The 17,269-nt window shown below is 36.4% G+C and overlaps 2 protein-coding genes across 6 annotated transcripts in view; both read right to left on the bottom strand.

The window, feature by feature from the left end:
• The window catches only part of LOC107673390 (transmembrane protein 150A-like), a 16,463-nt gene extending 11,430 nt beyond the window's left edge, over positions 1-5,033 (bottom strand). The window contains exons 1-2 of one of the 2 annotated variants that reach the window (XM_016466960.1): positions 4,963-5,033; positions 1,095-1,339 (exon numbers count right to left, since the gene is read on the bottom strand). In XM_016466960.1, the coding sequence (XP_016322446.1) occupies positions 1,095-1,159 (65 nt within the window). In that variant the 5' untranslated portion in view covers positions 1,160-1,339; positions 4,963-5,033. Of the gene's footprint in view, positions 1-1,094; positions 1,340-2,960; positions 3,058-4,962 lie in introns of those variants that run through there. The other variant, XM_016466959.1, reaches the window with a different exon arrangement.
• Positions 3,903-17,269, bottom strand: part of tango2 (transport and golgi organization 2 homolog (Drosophila)) — a 25,551-nt gene continuing 12,184 nt past the window's right edge. Inside the window, exons 4-8 of one of the 4 annotated variants that reach the window (XM_016466964.1) lie at positions 13,062-13,176; positions 7,677-7,744; positions 7,343-7,493; positions 5,571-5,675; positions 3,903-5,472 (exon numbers count right to left, since the gene is read on the bottom strand). In XM_016466964.1, the coding sequence (XP_016322450.1) occupies positions 5,352-5,472; positions 5,571-5,675; positions 7,343-7,493; positions 7,677-7,744; positions 13,062-13,176 (560 nt within the window). In that variant the 3' untranslated portion in view covers positions 3,903-5,351. Of the gene's footprint in view, positions 5,473-5,570; positions 5,676-7,120; positions 7,263-7,342; positions 7,494-7,676; positions 7,745-13,061; positions 13,177-17,269 lie in introns of those variants that run through there. The other 3 variants (XM_016466961.1, XM_016466962.1, XM_016466963.1) reach the window with 3 other exon arrangements.

Raw genomic sequence — 17,269 nt, 5'->3', positions numbered from 1 at the left:
TTTTCGTTTAATTTACATGCAGCGTCTGAATGAACTGATTCACATTCAAGCGATGCTGAAATGTACTAGAAAAGTTCAATAAATTTGAAAGTGCTGAAATTACTCATAATATAACTAATAAAGCACCCGATCAAATAAATATATATATATCCGAGTTGAACAACAACAAGATTTATCTACAAAAAAAAGTCAAATGCATGATTCAAATGAGTCTGTGAATCGTTTTGTGAATCTACATACACCAACCGAATTCACTGAGCGATGTAGAAACTTGCTAGAAAAGTTAAAGTGCCATTATGCCATTTTTAAAGTTGCTAATATTTTTTTATGAGTCTCCTAAAACAGGTTTACATGTATGCAAGGTCAAAAAACACGTTAGTTTTCTTAAAAAATAGATTAAATTTTACCTCATTTCTAAATGATTCGTAAACGACTCGTGCGAAGCAGTTTAAAGAATCAGTCTCTCTAAACCCCTCCTTTCGGTGAGCCCTCACTGCTGTGATTGGTCAGATGGCGCAGTCCTTTGTGATTGGTCCAGAGCCGTAGAGAGATTGGCTCTGGATTGGTCTACCGCATATAGCGCGTGTCGCAAACGAAACGCCCATTGCCATGACGGAATAACAGCCCTGGAGACTTGTCAATACAGTACATAGAAAAGATGGTATCGATTGTACCTTACCAATTCGAGCCGGAGTCTGATGATGAAACGGTTGAACTGGCTGATCGACAAGAGACTGATTCGCAAGCACGACTGGAGCAGGACAAGTGTCAAGTGTCAAGTGTTAACAAGTTTGTGGTAATTATAAGATGCGATAAAACAAATTTACTCTTAGGATACAGCGTTGTTACTTCGTGACGTAGAGCCGTAACAGAATAAGATTCGAATTCCCGACGACTCGTTTAGGCAATTGCGAGCCGACTCTTTTTTTTTTAAAGACAATAACTTTATCATGCACTGTCGGCTTCACAACTTTGCAGATAGTTTATGTTCACATACAGCTACATGACAGTGCATGAAAGGTAATATTCGAAAAGGATAATAGGGGCACTTTAAGATGGATCTGAATCATGGGTTGCAGCATATTAAAACTCACACTATCCATATCCCAGTAATAGAGAAGGCAGCCAGGCTGACAGGCAGTATGATCCAGGCAGTCATTGGTCTGACAGTGAGGCCAGTCTGTCCCAAGCATGAGGGGGAGGAACACAGAGGGCTGGCAGGGTGAGACACAGGGGGGATGACAAGGGGGCACTGACATGCAAGGACACACAGGGAGGGGACATGAGAGGAGGAGAGGGATGCCACGCTGCTCCTTCCTTCTGGCCGCCAAATCCAGGCCTAATCAGTGTTTTCAGAAAACAAAGGAGGTGAACAGTGGAGAGAGAATTAGACAAACCATTTTAGAAATGATTCAATTGAAATAACCACTTTAACTTTAAAGTCTACTTTAAAGTCATGGAACATAATTTGCAATCCGTTTTACTTCCATAACGTGACATTTTGCGGAGCGAGACAGAATGTTCAAGAAGACAAAAATGTGAGTGGAAAGAAAAGGTCAAAAGATGAGGGATTGGTGACATTGGCCATAAAAAGGCGCTTTCAGGGTGGAGCAAGGTATTACAATTTGATGAATTATTACTAAATTACTTTTTAATGGAATAATGTGCACTGATAAATCATTCAAAAAATTAAGATCATGAACGTGCATTAAAGTCACAAAGAGACAGAAGTAGCGACAGATCTTTTCTTTCATGTTGTGACGAACATCCAAAGCGCAACGGGTTATCGAAAAGTCAAAAATGAAGGGTGGGGTCTTGGTTCTATCTAGTTGTTGATTGGATGAAGAGCTTGTAGTCACTTGTAAGAAAAGCATTAAGAGGACTACAAGACTGAAGTAGTCCAGTATACGTCATCCAGTTATTTTCTGGTTTAAAATTATTAATTCAAAATAATAAATAAATAAAAAAGAAACAAATGCATAAGCTCAGAAAATAGATTATTTTTTTAACTTTAAGAAAAGAAACTATTTTGACGTCAACTAGAGCAGCCAAACAAATGTTCATGCACGAGTATTAGTTGTCAGTCTCAGTGTTTTTAGTGTTTGATTCCACTTGCAATTTGCCCTTTTGACCCATTGATTAAATATCTAAAAGCACTTCTAGTCCAAAGTCAATCCTGCAGTTTGAGTGTGTGTGCTGCAGTGAACTTTGTTGTAAAAATATAAGCTTTTCTGGAATTCTGAAACACATGACTGCCACATGATGCTGTTTGAAAACCTGGAAAGCAATACTAAAGAGTGGTTGACCACTAATGAGCTGTGGTACAATGACTACAATGCTGTCTAGACAGGCAGCCCACTAGGTTTTCAAGCATATACGTAATCAGAAAATCTAAACCTTATTTTAATATACAGTACACTAAATGCATCAGCACATAAAAGGCTGCCACTGATGTTGACATCGAGTCGTCGACTAAGTTAGTCAGGCAGGTGAATGTGCTGCTGTGTTCGTGTCACTCATTTGCATTAGTTCAAACTAAAGTGCCATACAGGTGGCCTTCGTTGATCTCACTGTATCTTTTGTATAACCAAATAGAGTTTGCAAATCTTCTGGTTCGTTTCTAAATGTACTGGCTGATTGTTTCAATTCTCAGGTAGCAGCAGTTCCTTGTTCACTAGCAATAAAGCTAACGTTGGTTGTGTTTCGAAACCTTGTGCGCCGCCTTCCTAGACAGCATTTCGGAAAACAGTCAAACGCAGCTGAGATGTCCCAAAATGCTGTCTAGGTAGGCAGCTCACTCGGTTCTGTGGCAGCCATAGAGTCCACCAAAATCTTTAAATGACTGCTGCCGCGCGAATTCCTTATTGCTTGTGAGTTCTAACGATGACACTAAGTTCTGCCCGAAATAACTGTGAAGATTTTATGTTTAACAAGCAAACAAGACGTTAATATTTACATACCTTAAGCCCTGCTACTCCCTGCTTCCAACCTCACTCAACCTTGGTTGTTGCTTTAAGATAAGGCACTGTCACTAAAGCGGCTCCTCGCGCCTCACTGTAATTGTAGTTCTTCGTGTATTTAAAAAGAATGCGTTGCAAGATGTCGCAATATTCGCTGGACTACTTCACCCACAATGCCAATGTACGGCGGCCGAGGGGTTCGAAAGAAATCGTCAAGATTGGTAATACAGCGACGTTCAAAGGTAAACAGCGTAACTGCAAGAAAAGAATGACTTGAGAGATGTCATGTATCCTTATGTATCTAATATTTACTGGCCAGAACAATGATTTTCCTTGTTATAACCATAGTACAAAAAGGGTATAAAAGCAATAACATGCCTGTCCATTTTGGCTGTCATGTTGCTGTGACAAGAAGTTTTGTCATAGCTAGTAACATTTTATGATTAAAAAAATAATTATTTTGAGATTAAGCTTGCATTGTTGTGTTTTATGTTTATAATAAGGTAATTTATTAAAGCATATTTACTGTTTCAGTGTTTGTTGTGCCTGCCTAAATGCAGCAAATCCCTTTTTTAAACGCATTAAGATGTCATCAATACAGCCAAAAGAAAATGAATTATAGAGAACTTGTTCTTCTATTGCATTGTGTAATTGAGTACACGACTAATACACCTAATCATAACGGGGTCAGAAGAACTGCTTTTTTAAAATGTTCCCTACATTTACGTTTAATTACACTCTTTGGAAATGCAGAATGGATAGAAACAAACATCGAGAAGATGAAATCCAACTGATTTATTATCATAGTCATGAATGAACTGACTAACTTTAATTAAATTTAAAGTAAGAATGCACAGGATAAGGGAAATGTAATTGTAATTCTGATCAAAAACCATTTCTTTTGAAGTGTTTGGGTTTTAAAAATTTGTTTTTAGACTACATACAATTGTCCTTGTCTAAATGTTAATTTTCTCAAATAAATGTAGGCTAATTTAATTTAGAACCAGCTTCACAATCTGGGCTTTAAAAATGTTACATGCCCCTAGATGGCAACAGACCACAATCAGTCACATCCCAGTATTAAATAACAGCTGCAGTAGCTTCAACATGATAGTTTTATGTTGTGAGGTAAATCTCATCTCTATTAGGGAGCATCGCAAATGCTGTATTCTTGACACACGTGAAGACGAAAGAAACGAACACAAGTCACCACACTCAATAGAACACCTGAGCTCGCACATTTGATTTCCGTTACCTTTGTAGTAAAATATTGCTGTCAGTTCGGAAAAGCTAACTGGGTCCGCTAAAATGTGCACGTCTTTCACTGTCATTAGCCAAGAAACAACACCCTGAACGTTACTCTGTCTAATCTAAGGCGAGCAAACAACTTTATACTGTAAGTGCATTTCAGATTCAGAGGCATGTGGACGCAACTAAATTTCAGGCACACTGTTATAAACTAAAGACGTGACATCAAATGACAAATTCATATCGGATTCCTGATGGCTGACAAAATGCATTGATATTGGAATTCAGATAACATTATGAAAGCAGCAATGGAAACATCAAACCATACAGACCTCAGACTTTGAACACTTTCAAAGTGAAATCAGAACGTTTTCATTTAATATGACAAAAAAAAGTCCTTTCCTTTCAATTTAAAGATGCTGTTTAATGTTAAAAAGAAGAAAAATGTCTCTATTTTTTTTGGCAGTAGCTCTCAACATGTTCCTGAGTGAAAGGCATTACAGTGGATCACTATCACACTGAATAGCAGTTTACATTGCGCAAGTTTATGAAAGTTTTTTATTTTCTCATGTTCTCAATGATTGTGAGTGACACAATTATTATTTGGCAGTAGACATCTTGCTCCTTAAACGATTCTGTCCAACAGCATTTCATGCCAATGACAGTTTGTGATAAAATGGGATTCAGTAGATGAATAAAACAACATTGTACATTCTTCATATGCAGACTGAATGACATGCACTCAAAATCACACCTCACGAGTAGATTCATGAGTAGATTCCTTTCTGAATGGATTTGAAAGAAATCTGTGGAATTCTGGGGGTGGACTTCAATATTAAGGAAATCTGGGGTTTGGGTCCACAGATTCCATGTGGGCCTCCTCATGAACCATTGGTTATTAGAAAGAAGAAATACCTAAAAAAAAAAAAAAAGAAAAAAAAAAAAAGAAGAAAGTGCAATCAAGCTTTCTCTCAGAACAGAGCCGTAGCAATAATTAGCCGCTTTCCCATTTCAACAGGAAAGTCTGAATCAAGTCTTGACGTTCATATTAGTAGAAACAGTGGTGCTGCATGGCTTGAGCAGAGAGTGGCTGGATAAAGGCACGATGTGAGAGTCTTCTTCTCTTTGCCTGGCATCTGGCCCTCATTCTTGCAGTTTGAAGTGGAAGCTATTTGTGCTCCACTGAGTAATGTCACAGTTCAGCATGGTGCGCTCCGTAAAGCTCACGTTTCCTTCTCGGTCGATGAGGATGACTGTATTGGTCCTGGGATAGACAAACACAAATATGACACTGGTTAAACTTCACAACTGGAGGTAAACTAGAAAGTGCAGAGAGAGAATGAAGTAAAAGCATGATGGGACCTTGTGCCGTATCCTGGTGAGCGCACACACACTGCAGACAGGGCTTGGAGTATGGCCTTACTGAAGCCTACACCTTGACTCTCCTGTTCGAGGTCTGGGGTGTTTCTGAAAAGAGTAGAAGTGAGATTCTTATGACTCTAGTGTGACAAATCAAGCTGGCGATTCGATTAAGATCTGAGCAGTTTTAGAATGCACAGAAATGCTACAGGTATTCACATCGTTTATAAAAAAAATATTGAAAAAAATATGACAAATATGACATAATAAAATAATAAATAATAATAAAAATAAAGTACAGTAGCACACAAAATACAGTACATACTACCATTACCATAAGTCTCTTATGCTCATCAAGGATGCATTTATTTGATAAAACAAAGTAATATTGTGAAAAATTACAATATTAAAACTGCTTATTACTGCTAATTACTAACAGTTGTGCTAATGGATATTTCTGTGGATTCTTTGATGAATAGAAAGCTCAAAAGAACAGCTTTTATTTGGAACAGAGATATTTTGTAACATTACAAATGCTTTATTGTCACTTGATGAATTAAATGAATCCTTGCTGAATAAAAGTATTATTTTCTAACTTACTTTTGAATGGTAGTGTATATACACTTAGTATATATACTAACTTAATCGGTTAGTTTCTAATACTAACCAATTAGTTGCAATGCAAAGCTTAGAAAATATAAGATATAAGAACTGACACAACTGCACGACTATTTACTTAAATATCATAACTGGTTTTAAATCAATTACTCTCACTGATGAATACATAATTAAATTATGAATGCAAATAGGTCCATAATGTCTAATTAGATGGCTCTCACTTCCATAACTTCAAACACATACACAGTTATAATGCAGAAAATGTATTTATTAAGAAGAAAACATATAACACTGCTGTCTCTAAAAATGTAAAGTGATAATATAAAAAAGAAATCTGTAATAAAATAAGTGAAAAACAACGAAGCTTAACATGGAAGTAAGTTAATGGAAGGGACCCCATGAAAGGGACAAGACCACAGGAACCAGATGAGTCCTCTGCACAATGTGACTTTGCTGCAGCCTGAAATTGAACTGCTGGTTTTGTCTGGTCAGAGGAGAACTGGCCCCCCGACTGAGCCTGGTTTCTCCCAAGGTTTTTTCTCCATTCTGTCACCGATGGAGTTTTGGTTCCTTGCCGCTGTCGCCTCTGGCTTGCTTAGTTGGGGACACTTCATTTCCAGCGATACCGTTGACTTGATTGCAAATTATTGCAAAGATACTATTTAAACTGAACTGAGCTGGATGATGACATCACTGAATTCAATGATGAACTGTCTTTAACTGAAAAATTAGTGTTTACTATTGTCATTTTGCATTATTGACACACTATTTTCCTAATTAATGCTGTTCAGTTGCTTTGACACAATCTGTATTGTTAAAAGCGCTATATAAATAAAGGTGACTTGACTTGACTTAATTTGGACTCATCCAGTGTACGACTCTGAAGAGCTGCTTTTTAATATCTAAATTCATTATGATATGCTGCCCGCATTCACCTTATAAAACCTGTAGAAATGAGACTTCAAAAATCATGCTGCTTGTGCTTCAGAGTAACTTTCTAAAAATCCATTTGCTTTGTGTCTCAAGTGCTTCTTGAGGATCAAAACGGATGGATGCTGGTTTGATGAAGAAAGGTAGCTGGACGATAAAGAGAAACAGAAAAAAACGAGAGAATAAGAGAAAACTAATTTTCCTAATAAAGGAGAGTGCACACTTACAGCTCCTCATTATTGAGGATATGGAGCAGTTCCTGCACTAAGCCATCAGGGGGCAGTGTTTTGTTCAATACACTGGTGAACAGCCGTTTGCCGTGCTGCAGTTTTCTCCACGGAGTTTCCAGAAGAGAGTTACTCAACCCATAGATTCCTGCTGAAACAAACAATCATCCATCACTTCCTGTGAGCTCTGAGTGAGACACACCCACCAATCTGGTGCTGAACGAGCGAAAGTGGTCTGTATTGCAGACGGTAGGTGTAACACTGCAAACAGCAGTGCTTTATGCAAGACCACTGGTGTCTGAACACAGAGCGCTAACTGAGGGACTGAACAAACCTGCTTTGAGATGAATGGGCTCTGAACTGCCCTTGTTTCCATAGTAACACAATGTGTCTTCATTGGCCCTGCATCCAACAACACAGCGAGAAAAAAAAATGAGTTAGTGCTCACTGCTGAAACACAATTAAACACATATTTACAGCTATTTTTGCATCATTTGTCACTGTAAACACAGAAACAATTTCCATAGTTATGTAATGCATACATAAAGAACTGTAGAGGAAGTCAACGCAAATCAACACATCCTAATTAATAAAGTAGCAAAACTCAAAAAACAAAACAAGTCTATTATTTTACATATATACTTTATACTGTATACACATTTTTCACATGCTTTGTTATAGACAGATAGACAGAACGATAGACTGATAGACAGACAGACATATAGACAGACATATAAACAGACAGACGGATATACAGACAGACAGAAGGACAGATATATAGACAGACAGACAGACAGACAGATATATATATATATATATATATATATATATAGAGACAGACAGACATATATATATATATATACACACACAGATAGATATACAGACAGACAGAAGGACATATATAGACAGACAGAAATATATAGACAGAGAGAAAGACAGACAGATATATAGACAGACAAGACAGACAGATATATAGATAGACAGACAGACAGATAGATAAGCATAAACTCAATTTTGTTAAATTTCTCAGAAAACAAGACTTCATATTTTAATTTTGCATCTTAAGTAAATGCATCTTGATTTAGACAGACATATAGATATATAGACAGACAGACAGATATATATATAGACAGACAGATAGATATATAGACAGACAGACAGACATAGAGATATATAGACAGACAGAGACAGACATATAGACAGACAGACATATAGATATATAGACAGACAGACAGATAGATATATAGACAGACAGACAGATAGATAGACAGACAGACGGATATATAGACAGACAGATAGATGACAGACAGACAGATAGACAGTCTCTGTCCTTCATCAGCTCATGAAAGAAATCTTCCTAAATCAGCCTGTAATTAAGGAGGAGAGTGAATCTCCTTTCAGTTTGTATGTATGAGCTCAGTCAGTCCATCATTAATTTATGTGATTAGACATGTTCTTGTTTTCATACACATGAATCTAGTGGATGGATCCTCAGTGAAGCTCATCACTCCTGATGGAACTATGGTGATATAGCCGTGTGTTTCAGAGGACATTTTATTGGCCCAGGAGACAAAAGAGGATGGCTATGAAAGGAGAAATGGCCAATTTAGGGTTTTTGAAAGCACTTTGAGAGGGACATCAATAATGCTGGTTGAACAGTTTGGCAGCGATGGCAAACCACGATGAAGAGAAAGACAGACAGCGAGGAAAGGACTTCAGAAGCCTCAGAACTCTGGAGACTAGACCCTGTTGTATAAGTACTAGGGATAAAATAAGTATGCAGAATAAGTATGCAGAATGCTGACTTTCCGTAAAACCACATCTGTTTTAGGAATCTTAAAAATGAATGTTTATTAATGGAATTTTGCTGAACTACACTACTTTTTTTTTGGAGGATTACGTGCACTGAAGAGATGCTATTAAAAGTCCCCCCCCCCCTGTATTCAGTTTAATTCATCTACATGTTCCACATATTGTTTATATTATATACTTAAAAAATTATTAGTTCTGTTCTAGGATGATGATTGATTAATGTACAGTGTTGGGCTAGTTACTCAAATAATGTAATATATTACTCATTACTAGTTACTAATTTCAAAAGTAATATTGTTACTTTACTTATTACTTTCTTGCAACAGTAATTAGTTACACTAGTTACATTACTTTTTCTTCACGCCCCACAGAAGTTGTAACTGTGTATCTTCCACATAAAATTCTAGTGATTGATAGTCACATTCAAGTAGAAGTGTTGTATTAATCTCATTAATTGTCATGTCTAGCTTGAAGCTAATTATCATTTCTCCATTACCCATATAAGATTATATTTCATTAAGTTTGTAAGAAACTTTAAATTTCCAAAAAGGTTTTTAATTATAGTAATATAATGTACCACATGCTTATCAGAGGTATGTGGGTGGGATGTAATGCCAGAGTAAAGTAAAGTAAAGTAAAATGATCATCTTTTTTCCTGACAAATTCAATATAATGCAATATTTCTATCTGCTGAATGTAAGCTTTTCCATATTCCAAGCTTGCCTGCTGCACTGGGGACATCACATGCATGTGCGAGTCGTGAAAATTATGAAAATAAATCTAGGAATTATTTGATTGTTGGATTTTAAATCAGTGGGGTTGAGGCATCAAAAGTAACTAAGTAACTAAGCTATTTTATGGATGGTAACTGTAATATTATTACTGAAATCTTATTAGTAATTAGTTACACTACTAGTTACTGCAAAAAGTAATATTAATACAGTAACCAAGTTACTAGTTACTGCCCAACACTGTTAATGTAACATTCCAGACATGCTAAAATACATAATATAGTAAAAGCTATTACACAAAACACCTGTAGCTACTGTTTATATATTGTACCTTATTGTTTAAATATACATAACTCCCCATTACACCAGCTAAGCCTATAAAAAGTACTTAATTTGAGCAATCTACACTGGCACAAACCCAATACCTTCTAATAATGGCCTTATCTATCTCCACTAATGCATTAATTGCACTGAAAGACTTTAAACACTGGGGCATAAGAGCCAAATAGCCTTCTAATGATGTATTAATGCAGCACAATAATTGCTAGAAAACCAACAATCAGCTCAAGTTACAAATGAATTTTGTACTGGAGACATGCGTTCACTAATATTATTTTCACAAAATAAACTCAAATAGCAAACTGTTCAGTTACCAGTTTTAAGCACTATGCCAAGGGCACTTCGTTTTGAGATTTGGATCAGAAAGACCAAGTCTTATACAGCTAAAACAGCCAGTCAACTCAGCAGACAAAAATGTTAGGGTTACACACCCATCTATCATACCAGCTTTCAGGGATCTAATTTTAACTACATCCATAGCAGTAATGCTATCCAGCTACACCCATGAATGCCACACAAAATATATAGTAATATAAAATTATAATAAGTAGTTACTGCTGCCTTCAGTTTAAATGCCATATTTCCATGTGAAATGAGAGACATTTATTTGTGAACTGCAGGTTTGCTGTCAGCTCCAATCAAGATTTTAACACCTTTAACACCTCTGTGCAAAGCCTACATTGCATTCTGACAGGATCAAAACCATACATGCTGCCACAGATATCTTTCTTAGAGGAACTACATGATCCCACCTTGACTGAATAATAGGCATCATTGACTTGTCACATGTGCACGTGTTCAAATAAAGTATTCTGCCTGACATCAGAAAGTTGCATTACATTTTAAAATACATTAAAATAGAAAACGATTTAAATTTTTTACAACTTAAAATTATTTTAAATAATATTATTTCACAATATATCATATTTAGTTAAATATTTCACAGTATTATGGTTTATACTGTATTTCTGATCAAATAAATGCAGTCTTGGTGAGTACAAGAGATTAAAAAAAAAAACTTCTTAATGACCCCAAACAAAAGTTGCAGAAGTATATAGAATGAGCCATTTTTTTGCAGCCCTGTTTCAATAATTGTCTTTTTTTTTACTGGGGAGGAAATTCTGAAATTTACAGAATGAACACTTTAGTCTCCAAAGATCAAGGAAAATTTGATTCCTCTTGAAGCGAGCCCTTGAAAGAATCTATATAGTGTATAAGTGAAAGCTGTGAGCAGCACACTCAAAGAGGAATTTTAATACCAAACCTGATCTGAATAAGCAGAAAAAATGTTTAATTGGGCTGAAAATATCACATAAAACATAAAGGCTATTATAAGGGTTGTCAGTCACATCCCTGTAGAGGAACAAACAAAACCTCTTTATCGTTTTGGAAAGGCCGTCTCTATTTACAGAAGACAGCTGTATTGATTTCAGCACAAAATGCCCATTGTAATTCCTCAGAGTTTATCTGGACATGTATCATTTTGTCCTTTGTGGCTGAGGAAAGAAAGCGAGAGTCCGATAATAATAATGATCTTGTTTATTAAAAGGGTAAACAAATGAATAACACTCCCCATGGCTATGGCTTTCTGTTTCATTACTGGGTTTTGGAGTCTGAGTGGCCTTCCAATGTATTTTCTGTTTATAAATATTTGCTTGAAGAGACAGAGACAAATGGACAAATGTTATCCCTCCAGTCCCTCAGATGGCAGCATGGACTTAAGTAATACATTACTAAATTAGCAGACAGCCTTTCAGCAAGCTAAAGGATGGGGAGATGATGACTTGTTTTAAGTATATCCTAATATCTAGTTAAATACACATTTCAGTGTCAAGCGAATTGCTAAACACTACTCTGCTATAGTATATGTGTTCACTCCTATTGCTATTGCTTATGTTACGGTCATTGTGAATGTATCCTCAGTCTACAAGTTTGCTAAACGTAAAATAAGCATATTTATCCTCTACTCTGAACCACTATTATGGTATTATACACACAAAAACATCAATAAACGTCATTATTTTTGACCTTTAATATGTGGAATCATGAAACCCATCTTCTTAAATCGCCTCAAATTACTATGCTCTGAGAAAATCACGCTGCTGGAAACACGCCATCTGTACGGACTATATTCTAAATAGACTCCTTGAGCTTCGGTATATGGAGAGCAGGTGGCGGCACCAGTGCCTGCTGTCCTTCTTAAGGACTCCAGAGCTCAGACAGTATCATCACTGTCATGTCATACTCATAACAAATGATAAAGAAAGTGAGATCATGGTTGAAAGGGAGTAGTAATTTTAGAGCTATTTCTCAAAGCTTTGTGTCTCTTTAAACAGGCTTGATATAGCACCAAGTGGTTATAATTAGTGACAAGTGGTTTTAATTAGTGAACTGACAGCTGAGATGTACATGGTTTAATTGGATTTAAATGAAAGATTCTGTAAGAATGCATCACATTATATATATATATTTTTTCCCTGTGAAACAGCATAACAAAGGCATTTTAGGTTTTATTATTTGACAGCATTTTAATAAGTAAGCTGAACTGAACAAAATCGTATCATGAAATAGCTATATCTAAATAATTAGTTTGATGTAGTTGTTTGAAAACTAAATTATGAACATATATGCCACCAAAAGCCTTCACAAATACAACAACTTCACCTCTGAAAAATATCAAAACACCAAATTTGAACCTATTATTTTGAATGAGCTTACTTTCTCAAATTGAGGGAAATTTAACAGTCAACCATTTGATTTATTCGAGGCATTCACCATTTAAGCAAAGTTATATATATTTGGAAAGAACCAAACAAGATTTGCCTTTCACCACTCACCTGAAGTCAGCAGTAAGGAGATTGAAGCCATTATATAAATGAGCTTCTGAAGACACTTTACGGAGGTACGCGAAACTGTCCAAGTTATCTGTCAAATAGTTGGACACCAGGAAACCTGAGTAAAAATGACAAATGAAGACAGGCATGTATCAATAATCCAATTTATTACAACCATGGATTGTGAAAGAGGAGGAATAGGTTGTGAACTGCTTGGCATTTTCATTTTGTCCAGTCTCAAATATGTCATTTAGGCAGATTTAGAGAATCTTAATAAAAAATGAATGCAATTTGTTGAACAACATGTACAGAGCCATATTTCTCCAGCTCTTGCACGCAGCTGTTGTGTACAACCATCCAAATAACAGCTGGGTTGTTTGCATTATTTTTAGTGGCATGGCTTTGGAACAGAGGGGTGGGGTGTGTTTGAGTGCTAGTGAGGTGTCAGCATATAAAGATGCCTTGAAGAAGCTAAACAGACACTGGAGTGATGACAGTGAGCAGTCTAGTTCAGCTGAGTGGAGATCTGCAGTGAACAGCTGTTCGCGTCTCTGGCCTCACCACCCATATGCACGCGTTTATGTGAAAATGTCAGCATTCATTAAGAATAAAATAATTAAGGCAACCCCACTTAATATTCAGACTAACTTCTCCAGCATTGTGGGTTATGAGTAAAGACCTTCCAGGAAGCATGTTAACAATGTAAACAAACTAAAACTGCATCATTAGAATAAGGTTCATATTGGCTAGGGGTGCTCCGATCAGGATTTTTGAGGCCGATCACCGATACCAATCTTTTTAAAGCCTTCTTTTTATCATGTAGAATTATTTATAGTGATGATCCAATCAAGATTTTTAGACATTTATTCAGGGTCTGAATTTCATTTTTGAAAATGAATTCTCCTCTTAGGTGACTCTTGTGAGAGGGGATTTTTTTAATTTGAGGGGTGGAGGGGGACATTTAAAAAAATATATATATTTATCTCACCTAAATGTTTGATCATGCACTGCATTTTTGTTTTGACAATCGTGCAATTGTTGCACAATAGCTTACACACAAGCCTGATTTCATGAGCTGTATGTGAGCCAGTGTTACACAAGGTTCACACATACTCCGTTTGCAGTGCGTATGCAGTCCATGTGCGGTATAGAATCAGCACTGACTGTGCTTTCACACAGGAGTCTGCTCCTGATCCATGGCTGTTTACCACAAACACAACATTTATCAATTATTTTGATTTCAAATCCAAACATTGTTACTTAAAATGCTTTTTCAGCATTGTGACACAGTACAGTAATACAGTCTTTCATAGATCTTTAAATGCAATAAATATAAGAAACACATTTTTCAATGCTTTGCATTTAAATCTTTATTACAAGCAATCCTGCGGTTCATAAAGAACTTTGTTTTCCTACCTCCACGAGTGCCATCTATTATTGCCTTGTTTATCTAAAAGTGCTCTTTTCCTTTAAACTTAGCCAAAAAAGCCATAGCATATGTGTTGACTGTGAAACACAGTAGACTTTAACTATATGCATTTATGGTGTAATTACTACATTTTCGTGTCAATCCATGTTCATATTTACCGCAAACAATGCGCTGTTACTTTAATTCAGTGCGTGCAGCGCAGCAAAAATAGACTTGGTGCGGAAACTATCTCTGCACTGCTGCAGACGCACCGCTCCTGGAAAGCACTGCCGGACCGCAACCGTGTGCAGTGTGCACGCATTATTCCGTTAACATGAGTGCGGAAAAAAGTAATGTGAACCTGGCATTATGTGTGTGTGCTGCGAGTGTGCATGAGCGCACTGGCAAGAATTAAAACGAAATGCAATTTATAAACTTTAGTGACGATGCGACGCTGACTCGATTGTGACAATTCCTGTGTCAAGTGCAGCTTGCAGCTCGCTTATAGTGCAGACGCGATGTGATTTGAAGCTATTTGCGCATTTTGAGAGAGAAAAAGACTGCCGATCAAACATCCCAAAGCGATTATTGGCCGATAGTGATCGGTAGCCGATCAATCGGAGCACCCCTAATATTAGAGCATTGATATTTGAAAATGTAGATGAAAATGTAAAAAAAATAGCAATCGTGTTAAAACTAGGGTCATTTTAATCTCAACTGATCAAAAAAAAAAAACAGTTATTAACCCTTTAAACTTGAACGAGACATTATTTTCAGCGGACTGTCCTGATTATAAAGAGGGCCACCTCACCATAATCCGTCACTCAGATCTAAAGATTCCAGATTCCTCCTGGAGTCACAACACATAAAATCCCACAGACACGCATGTAGCCAAGTATATACAAATGTAGCATTCGTGTGGCTTTTCCGCTCGGAACTTCATCAAACATGCACAGATCGAAAATGGCATTAAAAACAACAATTACTTACAGTGGTTACTCCTGATTGAAATGAGCCCAAAATCAACATAATCGATTGCATCAATCATGAGATATACCTCACAGAATGATGCAACATGCTACATGGCTAAAGACATGTCTCTCATCTTTCTGGGATGCAATCATGTTATCCAATGTTACTGAAATCGTCCATGTTTGTTTTTTTCAACATCGTTGTAAATATTCTGGAAACTTTACCAATTGTATATTAGAGTCAGGTCTAGCAAAACCTTCCTGTATATTTGGGCTAGGCGATGAACCAATCGGGTGGTGCTCGCAGATGCAACTATGCTTTGATCTTGAAAAAGGTTGAGAAGCTCTACCAATGGATGTTGGAGTCTATCACCATACAATTTGATCCAGAACAAATTTTCCTTATTTCCTTCCTGAGATATTACATGTCAAATAACAAAGATAAGTGAAATTTCCCTTGAGCGCACATTTATTTTCTGTCTTTTATCAGAGGTTTCTCAGCATGAGAAAGTCCAAATGTAATGCAAATCTATTTTCTAAAAATGTAAAAGGTTTTCTATCAAATGATACCTACCATTTGACTCTCATTGCGATAGTTTTGGAGTTATGAGTCATTACTTTGTGTATGTCACTGAGAAAACAACCATTTTAAAAATGCCATTTTATTGAGCATGAAAATTTCCATAAACCAACATGGACGGAGGGACCTGAGCCCTATCCAGGGACCAGAGACTTAGTCATGGACTCTTGTAATTTAAATGGTTTAACAACCACCCAGAATATCACAGAAACCACCTAGCAATGCCCTAACCACCACCCAGATTATCCTAAAAATAGCAACATGCTTAAAAACAGTAAGAAGGCCTTAATATAAATACAATACAAACTTTTTTTCTATAGCACATTTAAAACAACAACTGTTGACCAAAGTGCTTTCCAGGACACATTAAAACAACAAGAAAAAAAAGCATACAGTCACAAAAGTCAATATAAAACCTTAACACTCTAGCCAGTTTTAAAGGCCACGCTGAAAAGATAAGACTTCAAACTCGACTTAAAAGCATCCACAGAAGGAGCAGATTTAATGTGACCACAACTTAACAACCATATAGCAACATCTTGATAAGATGGACAAAAATTTCTAGTCCAGTCCTCAGCCATATCTACAATGTTACAGAACTATTATAGGAAATTGTGAAAAATGTGGCCATTTCTATCATCATGTGTGAGTTTTGCATAGGCAAGCACCACTCACATTTTCTTTAGAAAATCTAGTTATTGTCATTATTTCTTTTGCTGATTTGAAAATCTAATTTATTTTTTATTTGTCAGAAAGCATTTTGTACAAGCCCCTTTGGGCTGTTTTTACTTTCTCAGCACTTCTGTTCTTTGGTAAAATTTATTTTAGCTTTATGCTTGTATATTATAAGCAAATACATTTAAAAAAATGGATTCGGAGGTGTGCATGTATGGAAGTGTTGGCTGCATAAGACTCTTCAGTATATTAGTCTATGATACATGTTTGCATATAGCAATTTTGATGAGAGACTCGATCTGCTCAAGCTATATATATATATATATATATATTAGTGCTGGGCGGTATGACCAAAAATGTATATCAAGGTATTTTTCAAAATTATACCGGTTTCACGGTACATGACGGTATTCTTTTTTTTTCATGCATGACCGGGTGTTAAGCATATTTTCTACTGATTGAGAGAGGAAATACTGCAGTATATTGACTTAGAATGCCCTATTTTACTGTCATGATGAGTTAATATTGTCAAAAAATACCACACTAAATAGTGACTAAACACGACCCCTTTTAATAC

Source organism: Sinocyclocheilus anshuiensis, unplaced genomic scaffold (assembly GCF_001515605.1).
Source record: "Sinocyclocheilus anshuiensis isolate Anshui unplaced genomic scaffold, SAMN03320099.WGS_v1.1 scaffold508, whole genome shotgun sequence".
Lineage (NCBI taxonomy): Eukaryota > Metazoa > Chordata > Actinopteri > Cypriniformes > Cyprinidae > Sinocyclocheilus > Sinocyclocheilus anshuiensis.
Note: the sequence above shows the minus strand (reverse complement) of the source record. Positions and strands in the feature narration are given on the sequence as shown.